At 34.7% G+C, this 19884-nt stretch overlaps 2 protein-coding genes across 4 annotated transcripts in view; both read left to right on the top strand.

Annotated features, from left to right (window-relative positions):
- Positions 1-18698, top strand: part of LOC124366877 — a 52562-nt gene extending 33864 nt beyond the window's left edge. The window contains exon 3 of the mRNA XM_046823477.1: positions 18520-18698. Within this exon, the coding sequence (XP_046679433.1) occupies positions 18520-18698 (179 nt within the window). The remainder of the gene's footprint in view (positions 1-18519) is intronic.
- The window catches only part of LOC124366264, a 235476-nt gene that overhangs the window by 122622 nt on the left and 92970 nt on the right, over positions 1-19884 (top strand). The gene's annotated exons all lie outside the window — the stretch shown is intronic.

Below are 19884 nucleotides of genomic sequence, written 5' to 3'. Positions count from 1 at the left end.
ATAAATTCTCTAATATGTTTCAGAGAGTCATTAATAACAATGATTCTGTGTTGAAAACTTACAACACTGGGGTAGTTTATTTTATACGCGATTCGTCAGTGTAGGAGTTTCAGTAATTGTGGAAGAAATATTGAAAGTGTATCAGAGACTCATGAAAGTTACAGGAGAATGAGGATACAATAATGCCAGCAAATAACACAATGTCCGTGTTTGTTGTGTTACGTTGGAATGCAGGCGTGATTGGACTGGTATTGATGGATGTCATGATGGAGGGATGGAGGGACAATACTCGCTCAACTGTTTAGGCTCGTCACAACGATAATATCCGAAATTTACTCCTTTATTTTTTATGTTTACGTGTTTTAGAATTTTTAAACATAGATTAATTCGAATAATAGTTAATGTCAATCAGTTTTTAATCGCATACGATGATATGTTTTCGTTTTACATGTGGCTGGTTTGAAGAAGGTTGCTTTGGGTGCGTTTTTTAAATTCAATTTTTAATAACAGATATAATTGTCATTGAATTAATAAATAATTCTCATAAGGAGTAAGTGGTGCGATTGATCTCGTATCATGAAATCTAATCTGTGAAGATTTCATCCATGTAGCGTACTTGTATATGGTCATACTACATTAAATTATACACATTTCATAAATACATTAGTGGAACATTACTGAACAAACTTGAGTTCACGTACATAATAAATGTGGAAAAATCTTCTTAACCAGTGATAACCGGTTTTTGCCGTTTTCAAAAAAGCCGTAGGTAATATTTAAATCACGAAATATGACGATGATTACAGATTCTCAAACAGGGGAAAACAGGTAAAACAGGTAAAACAAGGCAGGAGTACGCCACGCCACGTGTTGCTTAATAAGGTTCATCCGGTTACTTGCAACATTTCAAAAGTATAGGTCATTTTATTCTCTAATAAATCTCAAATTATTTCCTGCTTTGTTTTCAGCGTCGACTCTCGGTTTAAAGGTTCTAATTTCTAATTTAAAGCTTCAGTATACAACACTTGAGTCGATTTAGTCATAAATTAAGGGGTTAAAAAGTCATAAACGTCACGGTTCTTCCGTGAGCGAGTTTTTATGGTTTCAATTCTAAATTAATGCTAATTATCTAATAGCTTCTCAGTATAACGAAAATTTCAATTAGTATCGTAAGTAACGTACTTATAGATTCCTGTGGTTATAGTTCGGAACAGTTAAAACTTTTTAGTGACCGCCTGTGAGTGGTCACTAAAAGTTAATATAAAAGAAATATTAACAAATATTGAAGAATATTTCTGTGGTTAAGTAACAAGTGAACGCAATTGCAGTTTTCCCTGAGTTCTCGCGATTTATTGTGAAAACATGGATAAAGTATTTTTATACATACTTTGTCCATATTAATACGAAATGCACCTTAATAGTCCTTGCAGTGTTCGAGGAAGGTATATTTTGGATTTGGAATCTCTGCATTGTTCAAATATAACAAATAATAGTTCCAGTTGGTTGTAGACCTTACAATTTCAGCAATTAACAATGAACATAAATTGAATGAGTATTCTTATGTCTGCTACGGACAAAAATAGAAAAATATGCGTGGCGCAGTTTAGTTTAGAATTTCTACAGGCTGAAACAAAACACCATGCAAGTATCAGATTCTGAGGACACGGCGATAATTGACCTAAGGTCTTTGAAATATGGAAATCACACAGCTGGAATTGATGGAACATCTACCGGTCTATAGCTTAGAAGATGGTCCATGAGGTGCTTTGCAGAACTTCAAACCACGTATTTGGTGAAGCAACCAGGTTTTCTACACATAACGTAGCTATTGTGGGAAGGGTGTTTCAACGTGAATATTGAGTTTAGCTCCCCACCTGATGAGACAATGACAATACCTCTTCATCTAAATTACCAAGCTTTTATATTTTCTAGGTTTTTTTGTTCTCTTTTAAGCCTCAGCTACAGCTATGTAGGCTTCGATGCGCAATGATTTATTTTCAAAGTAAACACACGTTTTCGTGTCTATACATGATTGGCCCTCCCCGGGATTTGAACCCCGTGATCTCTCAGTGAGAGAGCCGTTAGTCTACGGAGGAGGACTAGTCTAGGTTTCTCTGGTGTCGAAAAAATGTAAAGAGTTCATTTTGAGCTACTTCGCCGCCGACTTTTTTGCATCTCTTCAGACGAACATGATTCCAGATTCCAGGAGCTTGCACTAAGATGAAGGTAGTGCAGCTAAACTCAACACTCATACGTACTAGATCGGAAGATCTTACAATTGGAAGATCCAATTTTCTGATTTAACATGAAGTACACAATTTGAGGTCAAAGCATCAGGTTAAAAGCAAGCCTAAAATGTCAGCAGAGGAGTTCAATTGAAATTTTCTTTTCCCTTGGTCATTGAGATATGGAAAAAATTACACGACTGGAGTTAATGGAAGAGTTACCGCTATGTAACTAGAGGCTGATCCACGAGGTGCTTTGCATAACTTCAAACTGCTTACCAGAGAGGGAAGACCTAATTTCCAGATCGGTCATAAAGGAAATTTTTGGAGGAATGTATAAGGTTAAAATGGAGCTTGCAATGTGAGCAGAGTTCTCTTGTATTTTTCACGACGTTCCGTACCAATTAAGGGCACTAGCAGAGAGGATTGTGTTACCTGCCTCAAGGCAGAGGGCAACTGATTAGTTACTGATAGTTAGTTACCTGTCCGACATTGAGTCTAATTACCGCACATTGTGGTTACTGTTTCTGTCACTTACTGACTTAACAAAAGTTGACAATATATTACAAACTATAATGTTGTTGTCAAGCAATTCTGTCATCTGTATTATAGGAGATTTCCATAAACAATGATGTTATCTTTTGAAGGAAATGCGTTTCAATAAGGATCAAAATTTTAAACAATTATTTAGCAAATTTTGTAGAACTAATATTTATTAATGAATTGTTTATGAGGATCAAAAAGAGGCCAAACAGTTTTTTTTAATTATGCAAATGATCCGGCGTATTGTTTTAATACTTGACCTTGGTCTGATTTAGATTAAAAGAATGAGTAAAATTATAAGGCCTAGACTGCAAATTATTTTTTTTTACCAAGGAGGTCAAATTATTTACAAAACAATTATGACGTTTTCGGAAGTTTCCTGTGAGTTAGCAGGAACACAAATTTCTCAAGTTTATACTAAGTGATAGTGTCATGACTTTTCTTTGTGTTTGTTCGTGAAAGTAAAATCTATGATCTTAGCCTGAAATTCTTAAAAATATTAAAAAATGAAGTCCTAGTGTTTTTAACACATAGAATCTCATATTTCTCAGTTCCATGGGTATTACAGTCGTTCTAAGTGATGGTGGCATAACTTTTCTTTGTTTTTGTTCATAAAAGTAAATTCTATGATCTTACCCTGAAATTCCAAACAATGTTCAAAGTTCTAGCGTTTTTGTCACATAGAGTTCCATGTTGTTCGGTTCCTTGGATATTACTGGCGATTCCAAGAATACATAGTTGACAGTCCATCGGTGATACCTTTTGCTAATGTAAAAACGTCCTTTTAAAATCACTTCAGAACAACAAGTATTGTTTAATGAAGAAAGTTTATGCTTTGGCAGCATTTTTCTGTTGTACCCAACTGAGCTCCACCCGTGGATCTCATGATTTATGCTAACAATAAAATGAGAGTAAGCAGAAAGCTCAGTGAGGTTATGTCTCACACTGTGTACCTGCTGTTTCCCGCGCTTTTGTAACAGCTGGAGCGCATAAAACACCTGAATTTAAAGCGTAAATCAGCTGTGAATATTGATGTTATAGATTATACCTATTTTTTCCTTCAACACATTCTACAACCAATCCTAAACCAAATGCTCTAACATAGAGGTAAAAATATAACCTACGCTGTGCAGCTCTGGGCTAAGAGTAATAAATACATTGTGCTAAACAGTCTCTGGTATGGGTTTAGTTATTAGGGGGTGTCAGATATTAAGTTTTATTATTTAATTATATTAATGGCTATCAAACTCTTTTAACGGAACAATATAAACAAATCAATCATTTAACACTGTTAGGACGTAAAAAAGTTATGTTCTCGCATTAAAAAGTACACTTTTGGAAAACAATGAGCTGTATTAGTTTGTAAAGGCCTACTACTTGCATTAAAAGTAACGGACAATAAATCACTTCCTTTGTTATTTCTTTCACTGCTGCAATGATTACTAAAGGAGCAATGTGTCCAGAAGGATTGTACCAGTAGGATAATGGGGGTTAAGCTACTGTTAGAGTATTGGTTGAGTTTTAGTGAAGCCTGTCTCTCGTAGGGTTGGAACATTTTAATTATGTCTGTCTATCTATCCACACGATATCTCGAAATCGATCTGACCTAAAGACTTTAAGTTTTGCATCTAGTTATAAGTGTATGTTTAAGGTCGACTTGTATTAATCAAAATAAATCGCTAAATGTGTTGTTAAGCGCTACTCTTGAGAACGGCTGGACCAATTCGGCTAATTCTTTTTTTAATACAATCATTAACATCCGAGGAAGGATTCCTGAAGAAGAAAAATGAAAAAGCTTCTAGAAGAATTAAAAAAGATAATATTAAGCGACAGTAAATCCAAATTTAATTGACAGTAAATAGCAGATGGCACTCAGTTGAAGTTCACCAAAGAGGCAGAAACATTTGTTTACATTTAAATTATTAGAACGTCTTTAATATTGCTTGATCAGTAGAGTAGTGCAAATTGCAAAGCGGAGTTGCAATATAATGTTTTCTCCATTTTGCACCAATGGCAATTTAAAAGCATCTAATGGAAATATTATGTAAACGCTAAGCTGTGACTGTTCAAAATGACAATTGTACTGTGGCTTAAGGAAAACAGGGGAAATGGACACGTGTTCGTGTCCATGTTGAGGCATGTTTGCCTCAACATCCAGTATTTCTCAGAGTACAGTCCGTAAAATAAGACTTCTTTTAAATTTTGAATGAAAATGAATTTTCCATTCTTTACCTATGCCATAATCTGAACAAAAACCTACAGAAGTAGATGCTTTTAGACCGAAGTAGTTTTTTTAACCTTACATTTGTAAGTATACAGGGTGTTAATAAAGTCCCGATCTGGCTTGATAATTCCCGAACGATTGCAGGTAAATTAATAAAACTCATTACTGTACCTACCTATATGTCTACTTAGTGGAGTAATTACAAATTTTTCATGTCAGGGGATGGCCCGCAAGGCGTCAGAAGGAAATCTTAAATTAGAGCATAGGTCGAGTAGTACATCAAATTAAAATTCTTTATTAGTAGAATACAATGCTGAAATCAGACCTAAAATAGTTCACTCTTTAAGAAATTACGCCGGTTTAAAGTTTAAAACATTTACAGTGTAAGTCCTGTTCTAGGTGGTTTGATATTCATATCTCGGCTCAAGTTGTGAAAGTTAAACTTAGTAAATGAATACTGGACTTAGAAATAGTTTTAAGGTAGTTATTGACTCTTCAAATGTAATGGAGGATGGTCTAATAGGAGTACGGAAAAGAATTTAACGTAAGTATAGTCCAAGATGTACTTCATTTTAAAGGCGTTGCTTAGAAAAGATGAATGAATGGAAAAACTTTGTCATTTAATTTATCAAATAAGATGGTTTATATTCATGGTTATACAACACTGTCCTGCTAAAAACTAACTTTTAAACATTAGTAAAAGTTACAGCAAATGTTTATTTCAGCTACTGGATTAAGGGTTTATATTTTGCAAACTAATAGCAAAGTGCAGAATAATAATACATTATAAACCAATGAAGTTGCTAAATTATGTATTTTACTAGCAGTTACCCGCGACTTCACACGCAATTTTCTTAGTGAAAGCATTTATGATGTAATATGATCGAGCCCTGTCTAAGTATAAAACATAAGTAGACATATCAAGTAGATATTATTTCAGTATCCATGGTTGAGAAATTCAAAACGCAAACAAATTTGTGACTGTTTCTATTTTATGTTTTGTCGTATGAATACATATTTTAAGTCTCGTGAACCTAATAAATGCCAATAAAAATGTAAACTTTAAAAGAGGTAAAAGGTCACTGTAGGTTATTTTAGGGAGATAGGTTCATGACACCACGCATACTTTGTAAGCGTTTTAAAAATATACAGTTCTGTAGTACATTATTTTCCTATAAGTCGTAAGGTTTAGTCAGTATTAACAATGAAAGCGCTAAAAGTATCAATCAACTTTCGCTTCATACAAATATTTTTCTACTTATGATTAAAATATTGATTTAGCATACCTAAGAACCTATGAACCTAGTTCATAACGAAGTTGACATTGAAAACCGTATCAAAATCCGTTGAGTAGTTTAGAAAATATCGATGTACAAACAGACCTACACAAAAAGTGACTACTTATTGATAATAAAGAATACCATAAACAAAACGGCAAATAATATTTAGTGTTTGAATAATAACTATGACATCCTTGTAGGCTTGTATAACTAGTTTCGGCAACGACTAATTGACATGTCTGTTTCGAGCACTAATAACTAAACAATACAGTACTTGTACTTATTATACAATACTATAATTATAATAAAATTAGAGGTGGTTGTGGATATTGGCTGAATATCCAGAACCACGCGAACCACCAATTACTAACATATCAGTTGGTAAGTACGTATTTTAAAGACAATTACGGATAAAGTGTGATGACGGAAAGTCTATTGCGCGACATATTATAGCCTTGTCATCTGGCTAATACGTGTCATTCATTATTAAATACACATTGATTAGTTAATGCCTATAATAACATTTTACGTAATTTGTGTACCGAGAGCCTATTCAATTTTTGTTTCTGTGGTAGTTTCGATCTTATCACCAATCCCGAATTCTTTTTGGGATCCCAGAGTCATCCAAGGAATCCTTTGGATGACAGGTGGTGGAGTTCGAAAAGACACGTCGGAAAGACGTTCTAGCCTTTATGCAGAAATGGCAATTCGTGAAAAATTAAAAGTCTACAGATTATTTTTATCAGCATTCTAATCACATGATGCATTCATATTTTTGTTTATTGTTTTAGGTTTCATAGCAATATTTAATAAATTAAGTTCTCCTCCTCCGTAGACTAGTGGATACAGTCGCGGCTTTCTAACTGAGAGATCACGGGTTCAAGTCCCGGGGAGGTCCAATCTTGATAGAAATAATATCCAAAGTGATCCCAAAACAAGCTAAGCCAAGAGCTGAGGCTTAAAATAAAATAAAAAAGTTTTTTAAGATAGCAATGCAAAAGTGCATTTAAATCAGATCTTTTACCAATTTTTACATTGAATTTCACTTTTTTACTGTATGGGTAATCTACATATAATAATATGTTACTTGTTAAAATTTCACTGCTTGTACTCACTGTTTTTACAAATTTATTTATTTCATTATTTTCTCGTTTCCATCTTGGATATCCTTAACACCAGTGTAAGAAGTATTTACTAACGCTCAGAAAAATCCCGTAAAGTGACTTTGCACCAAATCCTTGTTTGTATTGTAAAATTGAAGCTCCGTGCAAAATTTAAAGTATCGTATGGACAGACAAACAGACTGAAACACAGAAAAGAAGTTTCCCTACCTTATGAGTTATAGGCTTCGCCAACGCTCAGCCAATAAAGAGTTAGTTGTTACCCGTGTTGTCCCTGTGGGGTTGAATAACTGACACGTCATAGATTCAATCTTAACCCTAAACCCCAGATCCTGGACACCTTTTTAGGATCCCTGAACCATCCATGGGGTTCCTTTGGATTCCAGGTGGCGGAGTTTGATCAGTCACGTTGTGAAGACTATCACGTTCAATCCTTGACATGTAGGATGACGCAATCTGCCCTGATGATGCATGCTGCTTTAAAGAACTGTTCGTGCTTAGAAACTTAGATAACTAAATATAATTCTTTATAACGAAATACTTCTTGTTTTGGTCTTCTAATTCTAAAAATCCACTTAAAATTTGGAAATCTTTATTGATTAAGAACGTTTATAACTGTAGAATTAGAATTTTGGCTAACTCAAAAGCAGATTAAGAAGTGAAAATTTCAGTAATTTTCAAACATTGAGCACCGTTGGAGACTATTAAAAGTTTATTCAAATAGAAAAACAGATGTCTTAAAAACAATATAACTTATGATTTTGTTAAATCAAAAGTATACTTTGACTTGAGCATTTAATTACATTTTTATATAAATAATTGAAATTATTTTTGAGGTAGACGCCTAGTGGTGTATTCAAATATGTGTGGACATTTTCACTGTTGGGGGCAAAATAACGAGATCACATTTAGATTAAAAATATTACATGACAGAACGCCTTTAAGATATTTAAAACCTAACCTTTGTAGACTCCACATGGATTGACTTCTAACACATGATGTGGCACAAACCCCACTGGATGAAATGGACATCCTAATCAAAGCAATCCAGTATCTGGTGTTGGGGATTCGATGGGATACTAATGGAAAACTAAAGCCACTGGGCCAGGCAGACTGGTCACTACAAAGGACATAATTTATTAATGATCGGCCAGTCAACGATACAGGGGCAACAACACTTGGTGTATTCATATTGAGCCTCCTAACTTGTTAAGGGTTTTGGTATGTATTATACAGACGGTTAACAGTATTATATGGATTACCAGAGAGTTCTGGGATTTTGGCTTTTGAGTAACGTGACCCTGTAATACTCGTCTGACCTCTATTGGACTACAATCTGTGTTAGGGACAGAGTTTTTTTATGGAAATTAAACTTTTGCATCTACAAGAATGTAGATAATACTTGACTTTATCACGTATTAGTATTATAGTAAAAGTCACGTCCATGACCATACACTAAAAACGAGCATATTTAAACCTAGTTTTTAATTATGTATAGGTTAGATATTACCTGAAGAAGAGATCAGATTGCAGATCTCGAAACGTAGAGTTACTGATATATTGTTTCACTGAACGATGGCAAATGTCCGAAAAAATCCTGTTTCCTTCACAATCCTTCCATCGTCAAAAATAACCTTCAAACAAAGGAAAAATGAGCAGTTGCATAATAAGGTTTGTTTCACGTTTGCGTACAACTTTTGAATAATTATGTCCCAAAATCAAAAATGTACCTCGAGATTGCACAAAAATATTAATATTTGGCGGATTAAAATGTTGTGCAATAAATACCAAATATCCAATTTGTCCATATATGAACAGTACACTAGTCGTAGATAGTGATTTCAAATTTTGGAAAAAGGACCAACAATCGTAGGCGGATATGGAGGTTTCCTTTTGTTTTCTAAGGAAAAGAAGCTAAAAAATTGCACTTAGCCTTATAAGGACCTTAGCACTCCTTTTGGAGTGACAGGATATTCTGGGGTGCGCAAGGTTGGGGTAGGAGCTTCCCTTTTCATCCGTGAGGAAGAATTTTGGGCAATAATCTCAATCATATCTCCTTACAATAAAGGGAAGACAGCGCTGAACTAGCCTCTCCAGCCAAAGCAAGCAGGTGTGGCACACCCTTACGTCTAGGCTGGCAATAGAGGTTAGTCGTAACGGCCCCACCAACTCCAACAGTCATCCCTCGCAGTGGACTAGACATACCAACCATTGCACCCCAATATCTCAAAATTTGCGGTTAGTGCTATGCATAAAGTTAACCACATTTAAATGGCCAAAGGGTTTATTAAAATACTCTAATTACAGAAAGAGGTGCGGTCGATCTCCAATCCCGAAAGGTTGAATCCTATAAGTAAAATTATGTAAATAATTTGTTTTATAATGAATATTTTATAAAAACCGTCACGAAATTCGTATTTTTTACTTATAATTCAGTATTTAAATACAGGTGTGAGTGTGTGACGGTTAAACCCGTCAGTACTCTTTTGGGATCAAACGTCTATAACCGTCAGTTCTCTTTTAGAACCAATTTCATCTACTCCTCAACCGCTTAAATTGTGTTACTTGCGCATGCGTACAAATCCATTACATAGTTTACTTCTCTGTTTTAAATCTCAATTATAAAAATAAAGGCTCAAAATTCAAATGTACTCCTTATAAAAATTCAAAATCATGAAAACGGTTCTAAATTTTAAAACAGTTCGTTGAAAGTTGGCACGTTATTTGACTATAAGATCTTTTCATAATTTAAATGGGTTCTTGAGGATCTCTCAACCCTCAAGATGCGTCTCTGTAGATTACACTACCGGGTTAATGTATTATTAATACATTACAATATGTACACTACCAGGTTTGTTATAATCTTTTTAATATAAGTGTGATTTATATAGCAATATGTTATACGAGTAAATTATTTTTATTATATAACAAATTCTTCTATAAAGAAATCTTTAGTTCTACTGCAAGATGAGCCCATTATTACGTGTTTTAGAATAGAATAGAAAACTCTTTATTGCAGGAATGTACAAACTCATTTTATTTCAAAAGAAATGAAACAAATAATACGTGATTAAAACAGTTCATAGATATACAATAATTACTTACAACTAACAATAGTTAGTCTACTACTAAAATATGTCTTATATATTTGTAAATTCCCGCAAAGGTAGTCCTTACAAGCATGAAGCCCAATTATAAGGGAACCCTATGCTAAGGTTTACCTCCCCGGTAAAACGACAATTAAATAAAATTCTTATATTAAATTGAAAGAACAACGACTTTTAAAAGAAATTTAATATCTATGTAAAAGAGTTTGCCAAACTAAAAATAATAATGATAAAATTAACATAAATCTCTTACTTTTATCATAAAAAATACATACATATTACAATACAGTACTTAATTTTTTTACATTTGAAATAACCATAAGGTTCATGGTTTTAAGAACCTTCCTTTTCGGGCATTTTACCACAAATAATATTGCTTTATGAGCATCTAATTTAACCGTGACCAAATGTCTGTCTATGACACTACAGAACCCCGGGCTTGTTAATTGCACGTCATTCAGGTAGTAATGACATCACACTATATTGAATTTAACTGAAATCCAATCAAATTCAGGCTCATTATGGGCCAAGTAATATTATCGATCAATCAATTTAATTACATCGGCTGCACCAGACGACTCGGACAGTTTAATATCATATGTCCTTGAATTGCAGGTCAAGGGCATGGAGTATAAATTGATCACGGTCGGTTACTCTATGATCACGCTCTTCCAAATTATCACCAACTGCCCCAGTAATGCCGTGCACAAGCACATTATCCGGCTTAGTCCAAACGTGTAAGCCGGGCTCATCATTGTCAAAGGCGTGTAAACGTCAACGCGTTACTCTGGAGGTCTTGGCACTTACGTGAATGAAATGATTGATGTGTGATGTAATGATGTATCGTGTAATGAAATGATGTATACGTTCCTCTTTCATTGGGATTGCTTCCAGACGTCGATTGATTATTTTTGTAAGTTGTCAGTTGAGCTTTAGTGAAGCTTATCACTTGTGTGGCTGGAAAAAATCTTTATGTCTGTCTGTCCGACCTAAATATTTGAAATTATGCATGACTCTTCATTTTTATATGGGGAACAGTGATTATGGTGCATGTCACGGGTCTTTTCTAATATGTCCCCGCATTCACAAAGATCGTAATTAAATATCAGTGATAAACGCGCGCCGCTTGATCTGGGCTTGGACTTTGCAAGCTCGAGTAAATTTTTTTTTCTAAAAGAGCAAGCAGCGCGAAGCGCTGCGCAGCGGGCAAGCATCGCGTGATCTAACCCATTCTGAAAATTTTGTTAAATTCAGAATAGTATATTATTTTAAACATGTTTCATTACTAATTTGTGTTTTTTCGTACAAATTAATAAACTCGTTTTTCAATTGTTTTTTTGCAAATTATTGTCAAAAACCTAGCTTAACCTAACCTCGATTACCTTTAGAAATTACATTTGTAGCTCTAGTAACGTAATATAACTTATAGAAATTAAAATAGAGAATGCGGGGACATACTGGAAAAGACCCCATGTCACTCTATGGGATTTGGCTGAGCGTTAGTGAATATTTTTACATCGGTCTTATTAGTAACCATGATGGCAACGAAAAAGTAGAAGAATAAGTAAGTTTGTAAACAAACAAAGTGACACTAATAAGACATTTTAACAGGTGACATATTAATATATGTAGCCTAAATTATCCTAACACAAACAATAACATTATTTAGTGGTGACTTGATGTGTAGACTTTTATTGTTTAAACACTGATATTTTAAACCCAATTTAATGGACATGACGCTTCATTTTATACGAGTGACAGTGATGATGGTGCATGTCGCTCTATGGGATTTGGCTGAGCGTTAGTGAAAATATTTATTGGTCTTATTAGTAACCATGATGAAAAAGTGGAAGAATAAATAAGTTTGTAAACAAACTTACATTTTCACAGGTGATATTATTAATACATACAACACTTACAACAACAGTTCTTTTATGGTGACATATTACTTAAACGCTGATATTTTATACCCAATTTATTGAACAAAAATAAGAATGTATAATTGGCAAAAACATCTCAAAATCTGGCATTAAACTTAATTTCTACATAAACATGAATGAACTGATGGGGCGTGTTCGACTATAGAATTTGGCTGTCTATCATTCAGTTGGCTGACAAATATGTTATTCTTGCCTTGCGGTGTAAAAAATATTTCTTATGACACAATTATTTTCCGTATCTGTTAATAAAAAATGAGCTACAGACTTGAAATTTTGAATTGAACCTCAGCGAAGCCTGTTACGTGACATGACGTGGTGTACTTCTACCTTGTATTAACCATAATAACAAATAAAAATTATAGCTTTTGTTCTGTGAATGAAAGTATTAAACCATATTAAAATTAATATTTTTTGTATAAACCAATAGGCTGTTCCACCTCACTAAATTTTATCCCTTATCAAAACCAAGGATGGTTCAATTACACGGACAGAATCTATTACGTACACTGAATGAATGCTTATTGTATAATAATGTATCTGTTAAAGATACTCTAATGTATACCGATCTACAGGGTGTCTCATAATGCGTGTTCCAATTATGCATTAACGCATCGGCCTTTAAAGTCTCGTCACTGAAACAAATTACACTCGTAGGTCTACATATACATAAATAGGATACCGATATATACATGGCTCATGAAATATAAATGTTATTCCTCTTTATCGGAAGATTTATTTTACCATAACCCTAACTTTCGATGGTATGAGACTTATGAGAATGACCAGCTCTTAGATAACAGGTACTTTACAAATTAGGTACTTTGTATACAAATCCTCCAAACCCAGTTTTCGCGATGTATTATCGGTTTTTTAAACTGACATACAACCTCTGAGGGCTAAAGTGGAGTTGGGCAAGTTTCAAATTTTTGCAGAACAGATTTTCAAAGTGGTTGTTCTAAAATCTTTTTCTGCTTGAATCCGGTTTTTTTGACGTAATGAAATTAACTTTACTACTCCCACCACAAAGAACATAACCAAACAACAATTAGTTCATTAACATCTCTGGAAGCGTCAGTATGGCGTCTAAGCTCTTTAACTGTAGACCTTACTTGTTTTAAAATTGTTTATAAGTGGAATTCTGCAAGAGAACTTATTTGAAAGCAGCACAGAGGTCCGTCCTCAAAGTCCCTTTTAGTCAAAATGTCTCACCATACTCACCGACGCTTCTCCGGCGTACGGACTTATGATTAGTGTTAATACTTTTATTTCAATGAGGTAATTCAAACCGTGGCATTGGTTGAAGGCGCCACCATACCGCTGTCGCCGGACGCTCTTTGAGCGACGATTTGGAAAACTTCAGCCTTGCTTTAGCAAAACGCATGCCCAGTAGAGGGTTCACAGGCTTGCCAACGGAACCTGCAGAAATGTCAGTAGCTGCTTGTAGTCTACTGAGGTTTTTTTCTCTTAGGACAAGAAGGTTATAAATTGCACTTAGTCCTGTAAGAACCTTTGCGCTGCTTCCGGAGTGACAGGATATTCAGAATGGGTAAGGTTAGGGAGTAGGGGCCGCCTCCTATCGAGATCAATGAGGAAGAATTAGGGTACAACATCTCAAAGTCATGTCTCCCCGGAAGGAGGGGAGGCCACCTCTGAACCAGCACCTCCAGTCAAAGCAGGTAAGGGGTGGCACACCCTTGTTGAGGCTAGCAAGAACCTCTGAGGTTAGGGAACAAACTCCACCTATCGAATCACTCATGAACCTCAGAATCTCGACATTTGCGGTTAGTGATGTGCCGCTCCTGGACATCCATAAGGTTGCCCAGATTTAAGTGACACATTGGTTTTTGCTGTGCCCAGTGGTGGGTTCAACTGGAAGGTATAAACCAGCCAGAAGTTATCCCTGCTGGGTTGTTGTTCGACGATGAGGCGCTTCACTCCAAGGGGCTTGGCTGAGCGTTAGCTAATATCTTTACATTGGCTATGGGTAACCGTGATAGTAATTACAAAATTGTAGAGGAAACAAACAGAGTACAGTCATCAATAATGCCAGTTTTACAGCGCTGCTGGAATTGTAATCATAAAACAACCAAGGTAGGGGGATGATCAATTACAGTGTTATTCCCCAGTACAAAGCATTTTGGGAAGAATAGGAGAGAAGAATAGCATGTGACAACCCTGTTTCAACCACACGGTCGTTAGCTGATGCTTGAAAATGTCACTACGTGCTTTTTTGTAAGCACTGATCGTCGATATTGCTATGAGCTACAACGCTAATTATTCTTTTCTTACTTGTCGTTTTAAATTAAATAAATTCAGGTTTATTGACGGTATGAATATAAATTACTAAAATAATACAATACACTAAATACTATAAAAATGTAATAATTTATAAGTAATACATTTCAGATTTTCTTTTGTTATCAATTGAAACGAAAATTTGACGCTATAGTGTCTCTTCAAGGCAGTGGAAAGCCCTCTCAAACAGATAGTCCTTATCTTATCTCGAAAATCGATGGCCTTTGCGTTGTTTTAATATTTGACGTTGAATTGTTATCTACAATAAATGAGGACTAAGATAAAAAAGTGAGTTTCTAGAAGCAAAAGTTTTCAGGTATCATACAATCTTTGTGGTGTAATATTAAGAGTTTTAAAGATTTTTAATTTCGGAAGACGAAATTTAACGTATGATAAATTATTAAAGATGGGAATTTGAAGACTCAGTGTGTACATAATTGTCCCTACAACCATGTCTAAGTTCTAATCCCTAATAGCCCTCTTCTGCAACACAAACGCCTCCGCCATGTTCGACTGAAACCCCAGGAAATAATTCCACGTCATTTAGGGCTGGAAAATACCGAAATACGCAAGTTTGAGAACCAATAGAAGCTAGAAACCTCAATGCAGAAATTGAACAGCTTCCTTTTTACACATACTTTCTTCATGAAAATCCCATTTGAGATTAATTTGAATCTGAAGATATTTAACAAATGTTCCAAACTGTATGTAAGAATCATAATCTGACTAAAGAGATGACCAAAACGTAACAGTTTGTATTTTTGGGGTAGGTATTAAGAAACAATGTAATCAAAACCGTATTGAACCACCAAGTTGTCGGCAATGATGACAACAATCTGGTGCGGCATTTGTCTTTAATAATTAGAAAAGAAAGGTAGCCACGATGGACTAGGACAATGGAAAATGTTATAATAAAAGAATAATAGGCATATAACGGAGTTGGACTTAAACACGCAATAATTGCCCCCCCCCCCCCCTCCACCGCAATACAACTGTTTGCGTGCACGGAAAGAGTTTCGAGGGAGCACGCTGGTTCCAGTCCATCAGATGTATTGTGGCAACTCCAACCATACTCATTGTGGCAACTCTACCGTTGCTTTTTCCATACCACTATAACATAAATTAGCACTTAATTATTCACCAGATACAGTTCTCATAAAAGTTCGTTCTTAAAGTGAATTTGAATGAAGTGTACTGTTAAATAATTGACTGAAATTCTAAACTAAATTATGCAAAATAAGATCTCTTGCATAGAAAGTGAGATGCTTTTTACTTTGAGATCCCCTCCCCCAAATAAAACTGTGAAGAAACACAAATTTATCCAAAAAGATTTTATTTTGCTGAGTTTAGTATAACATGATATGTTATTTAACAATAGTTCTAATTTTCAAAAGCTGTATTAGAATTTGGGCTCAGGGATTGGTTGAATCTCAGGGTTTACTCAGAGTTAAGAAAGAATAATAGATTACTTAGGAAGTCATTCACCTCTAGAACAAACTTCCACTCTAATCCAATAACCCACCACTTTTACACGACATCATGTCTTCGTACTTTTATTAATCCTAGGTTTCTGAAATCCAGTTTCTAAAGGGTAATCGTATTCTTTTGCCACCAAAGGGTGATCTGGACACTTTCACAAGACTCCATGGGATCCAAACCTTGTAGATTCGGTGTATGACAATAATGGGAGGTTCCTGAAATCCAGTTTCTATCGGAAAATTTAATTCTTTTACCACCATGGGTGATCTCGACTATTTAACACGACTCCACATGTTCCAAACCTTAAAGATTCGGTGTATGACAATAATGGGAGGTTCCTGAAATCCAGTTTCTAATCGGAAAATTTAATTCTTTTACCACCATGGGTGATCTGGACAATTTAACACGACTCCACATGATCAAAACCTTGGAGATTCGGTGTATGACGATAATTGTAGATTTCTGAAATCCAGTTTCTGAAGAAAAATTCAATTCTTTTACCACCCAATGGTGATTTGGACACTAAGAAAATTACTTGGGATCCAAACCTTGAAGACTCGGTGTATGACGATAATGTTAAGGTTTCTGATATCCAGTTTATAACGGGGAATTTTACCACCCAAGAGTGATCTGGAAGCTTTGACACAAGACCCTATGATCCAATCCTTGGAGATTCGGTGTATAACAATAATGGTAGGTTTCTGAAATCCAGTTTCTAATCATGATACATTCTTATACCACGTAAATGTATCATCCAAAGAGACAATACAAACATACACCATCTAATATTTATTTCTACTCATTGCCTTTGCCCATTCATAAAGTTAGACAGTTTTTTTTTTAAACATATTACTGAAAATCCAAACGACAAATTAATAGAAACACTTCGGTTTCGTTCGTTTCTGTCTGTACACATGTACGTTTTTACTACTTTTTATATTTAAAATGTATTGTTCTGCATTTGTTGTTATTTATTACCACTATTTTACTTTTGTTTTCAAGTTTTGTTGTTGTACCATTTCTCAACTGCAAAATAAATCATTTAAATGAGATAAACCCTGTACTCGTGTAATATAAAAATTTGCACCCTACCATGTATGAGAACGAGTTTAATGTGATGAATGCTGGTGAAATACCCCTATCAATCATGTATTGCCTTGTCAAAGGCGTACATTGCGGCACGAACAACGCGTGTTTACTGTAAGCCCTTTGACAAGTTTGGTTTGTAGCAGGGCACTTCGATTGGTCCCACACTAATACTGATGATATCAGGGCCTCTTCCCAGTCTTAGGATTGGTGGGCGTAAGTAGTGGAAATCGATTATTCCTAAATTATTAGCACTATTAAAACTAAAAATGCCTAAAATGTGAATAATTATTAAAATTGTGAGTAGGCTAATATTTCTGTCGGAAATTTTATTCTCTGTTCACTGAGTAATATTGAATATTACTTGTTTGTGTTCAGGAAATTATCCAAGTGCTTGCTTTGAATGGTTCAAATTGTGTAAAACTTAATATCTGTTTTAACCTTCTTCAAAAAGGAGAAGTATATACAATTTGACCTGTTCCTATATAGATGTGTATGTGTATTATTGATTCTTTCTAAACTTCTGGATCGAATTTCATGAATCTTTATTTAAACGAAAGAAGTGTACTCCAGAGTGGTTATACAATATTATTTTTAAGATTGGACAAGTATCTGACTGGGCAGTCACTTGAAAGGGTTTTAAATGTAAAACCGTATAAAAAAACACACAAAGCAATTTGGGAAAATCCAGTTTTCCTAGAATTACCACAAGTAACCTAATAAATGCTAGAAATTATCACTTTTAGTATTTGCTTTGGAATGTCTTTGTATTTGCCTTTTTCCTATTGGAGGAAAAGTAAATGGTCCTAAAGAAACGGAACTGTATTGAGTGCGAAAAGTGGAATTTTCTTTACCACTGTAAATTACCTCAAAGATGGTGTGGTAATTTGCCTACTTACAATATTTTTCCAGAAAACGCTCCTGTAGGAGACTTTTGAAACACGCCATAGAGCAACGAAACGGAAAAAATCCTTGAATTAGTTTTTTTATAATGATCACTACTACGATAGCGAACATATCGTACATGGTAACGACCCTATTGAATTTTAATGGACATTTTTAAAACCTGTGCTTGGGGAAATAGGAAGAGATTGAATGCAGAGGTTGGAATTTTTCTAATCACTCTTACTTATCTCAGAATAAACTAATACTTATCTCATAAACTGTCAGATCAATTGCTTCAGCCTACTTGAGATGATCCGGTTTCGCATCCCCACAGGAACAAGGCAGCAGCATTTGTTCGAGCTGAGTCATGCAGCCAGGAACTACCTCCGACATAGCCCCATCCCACGATTGATGCGACTCGGCAACGACATTAGCTCGTCTGTGGATTTTTTCTCCACATCCCTTCGAGCCATCAAATGCATTGCTGCGGACTCCAGCCCAGACCTGCATTAGTCATCTCTTCTAGTCATAATCATAGTCTTATTGCAATTTCTTTTTTGTTATTAATCACATTCTCTATAGTTTTGTTATTCTATGGTGTTGTTATTCATTCGTTTGTTATTCATTGCTCTGATTTTTGCCTTGTTATAGTTATTATTAAGTCCGTTGTTCTTGTTCTTTCTGTTATCTAATTCGTAGTACTTTCCAGTCACCGTATTATTAGCATTTGTGGCAGAGTTTTCGGATTTCTTCGTTGTGTAAGTGTTTAAGTATTCAATGTCAGATTTGGTTGTAAGGCATTGCATTACATGTGTGCATAACAGTACATATAGACAGTTAAGCATTTTGTAGCATAGCTATTGTTATATCCAATTGTTTGTTTTACTCGTTAAGTTTTGCTGTTTTGTTTTATTCTTAACATGAGCCATCAACGTGTTGTAAAGTGTAAATTGGTGTATTGCCGTTGGAATGTAAATAAATAAATAATGTCAGAGGTGGTTTTTGATAGTCACGTCAGTGTTCCAGAAAACTAAGTACTTCTAAACATGACTTGGAACAACAATGCAGAATAAGATTCCGAGATACCGTTTTCTTCCAATTACTATAACCTAACTCAAAGATGATAAGGAACAAATTATTATATATAGTAACGGTCTGTGTAACGTAACTGTTGGAGACAGTGTGGAACTCTTAATGAAGCAATAAGAACAGTGTTTAATCAGTATAAGTTACCTTAGAGTGCGATGTTTACTAGTCACCTAACGGCATGAAAACCGGCTATTTAACTGAAAATGGTGGTTATAACAGCATGAAAACTAGTTTTTTTTTTTTTTTTTTTTTTTAACTGAAAGTAGTTATTTTAACAGCATGAAAACCGGCTATTTAACTGAAAATGGTGGTTTTAACAGCATGAAAACTAGTTTTTCTAAACTGAAAATAGTTATTTTAACAGCATGAAAACCAGTTACTTAGCTGAAACTGTTAATTTTAACAGCATGAAAACCGGCTATTTAAATGAAAATAATGGTTTTAATAGCATGAAAACTATTTTTTTTTTTAACTGAAAGTAGTTATTTTAACAGCATGAAAACCGGCTATTTAACTGAAAATAGTGGTTTTAACAGCATGAAAACTAGTTTTTCTAAACTGAAAATAGTTATTTTAACAGCATGAAAATTAGTTTACTTAGCTGAAACTG

The sequence above is a fragment of the Homalodisca vitripennis genome, chromosome 7 (assembly GCF_021130785.1).
Source record: "Homalodisca vitripennis isolate AUS2020 chromosome 7, UT_GWSS_2.1, whole genome shotgun sequence".
In the NCBI taxonomy this organism is placed as follows: Eukaryota; Metazoa; Arthropoda; class Insecta; order Hemiptera; family Cicadellidae; genus Homalodisca; species Homalodisca vitripennis.
The sequence above is the reverse complement of the archived record's forward strand: the minus strand, read 5'-3'. Positions and strand labels throughout refer to the sequence as shown.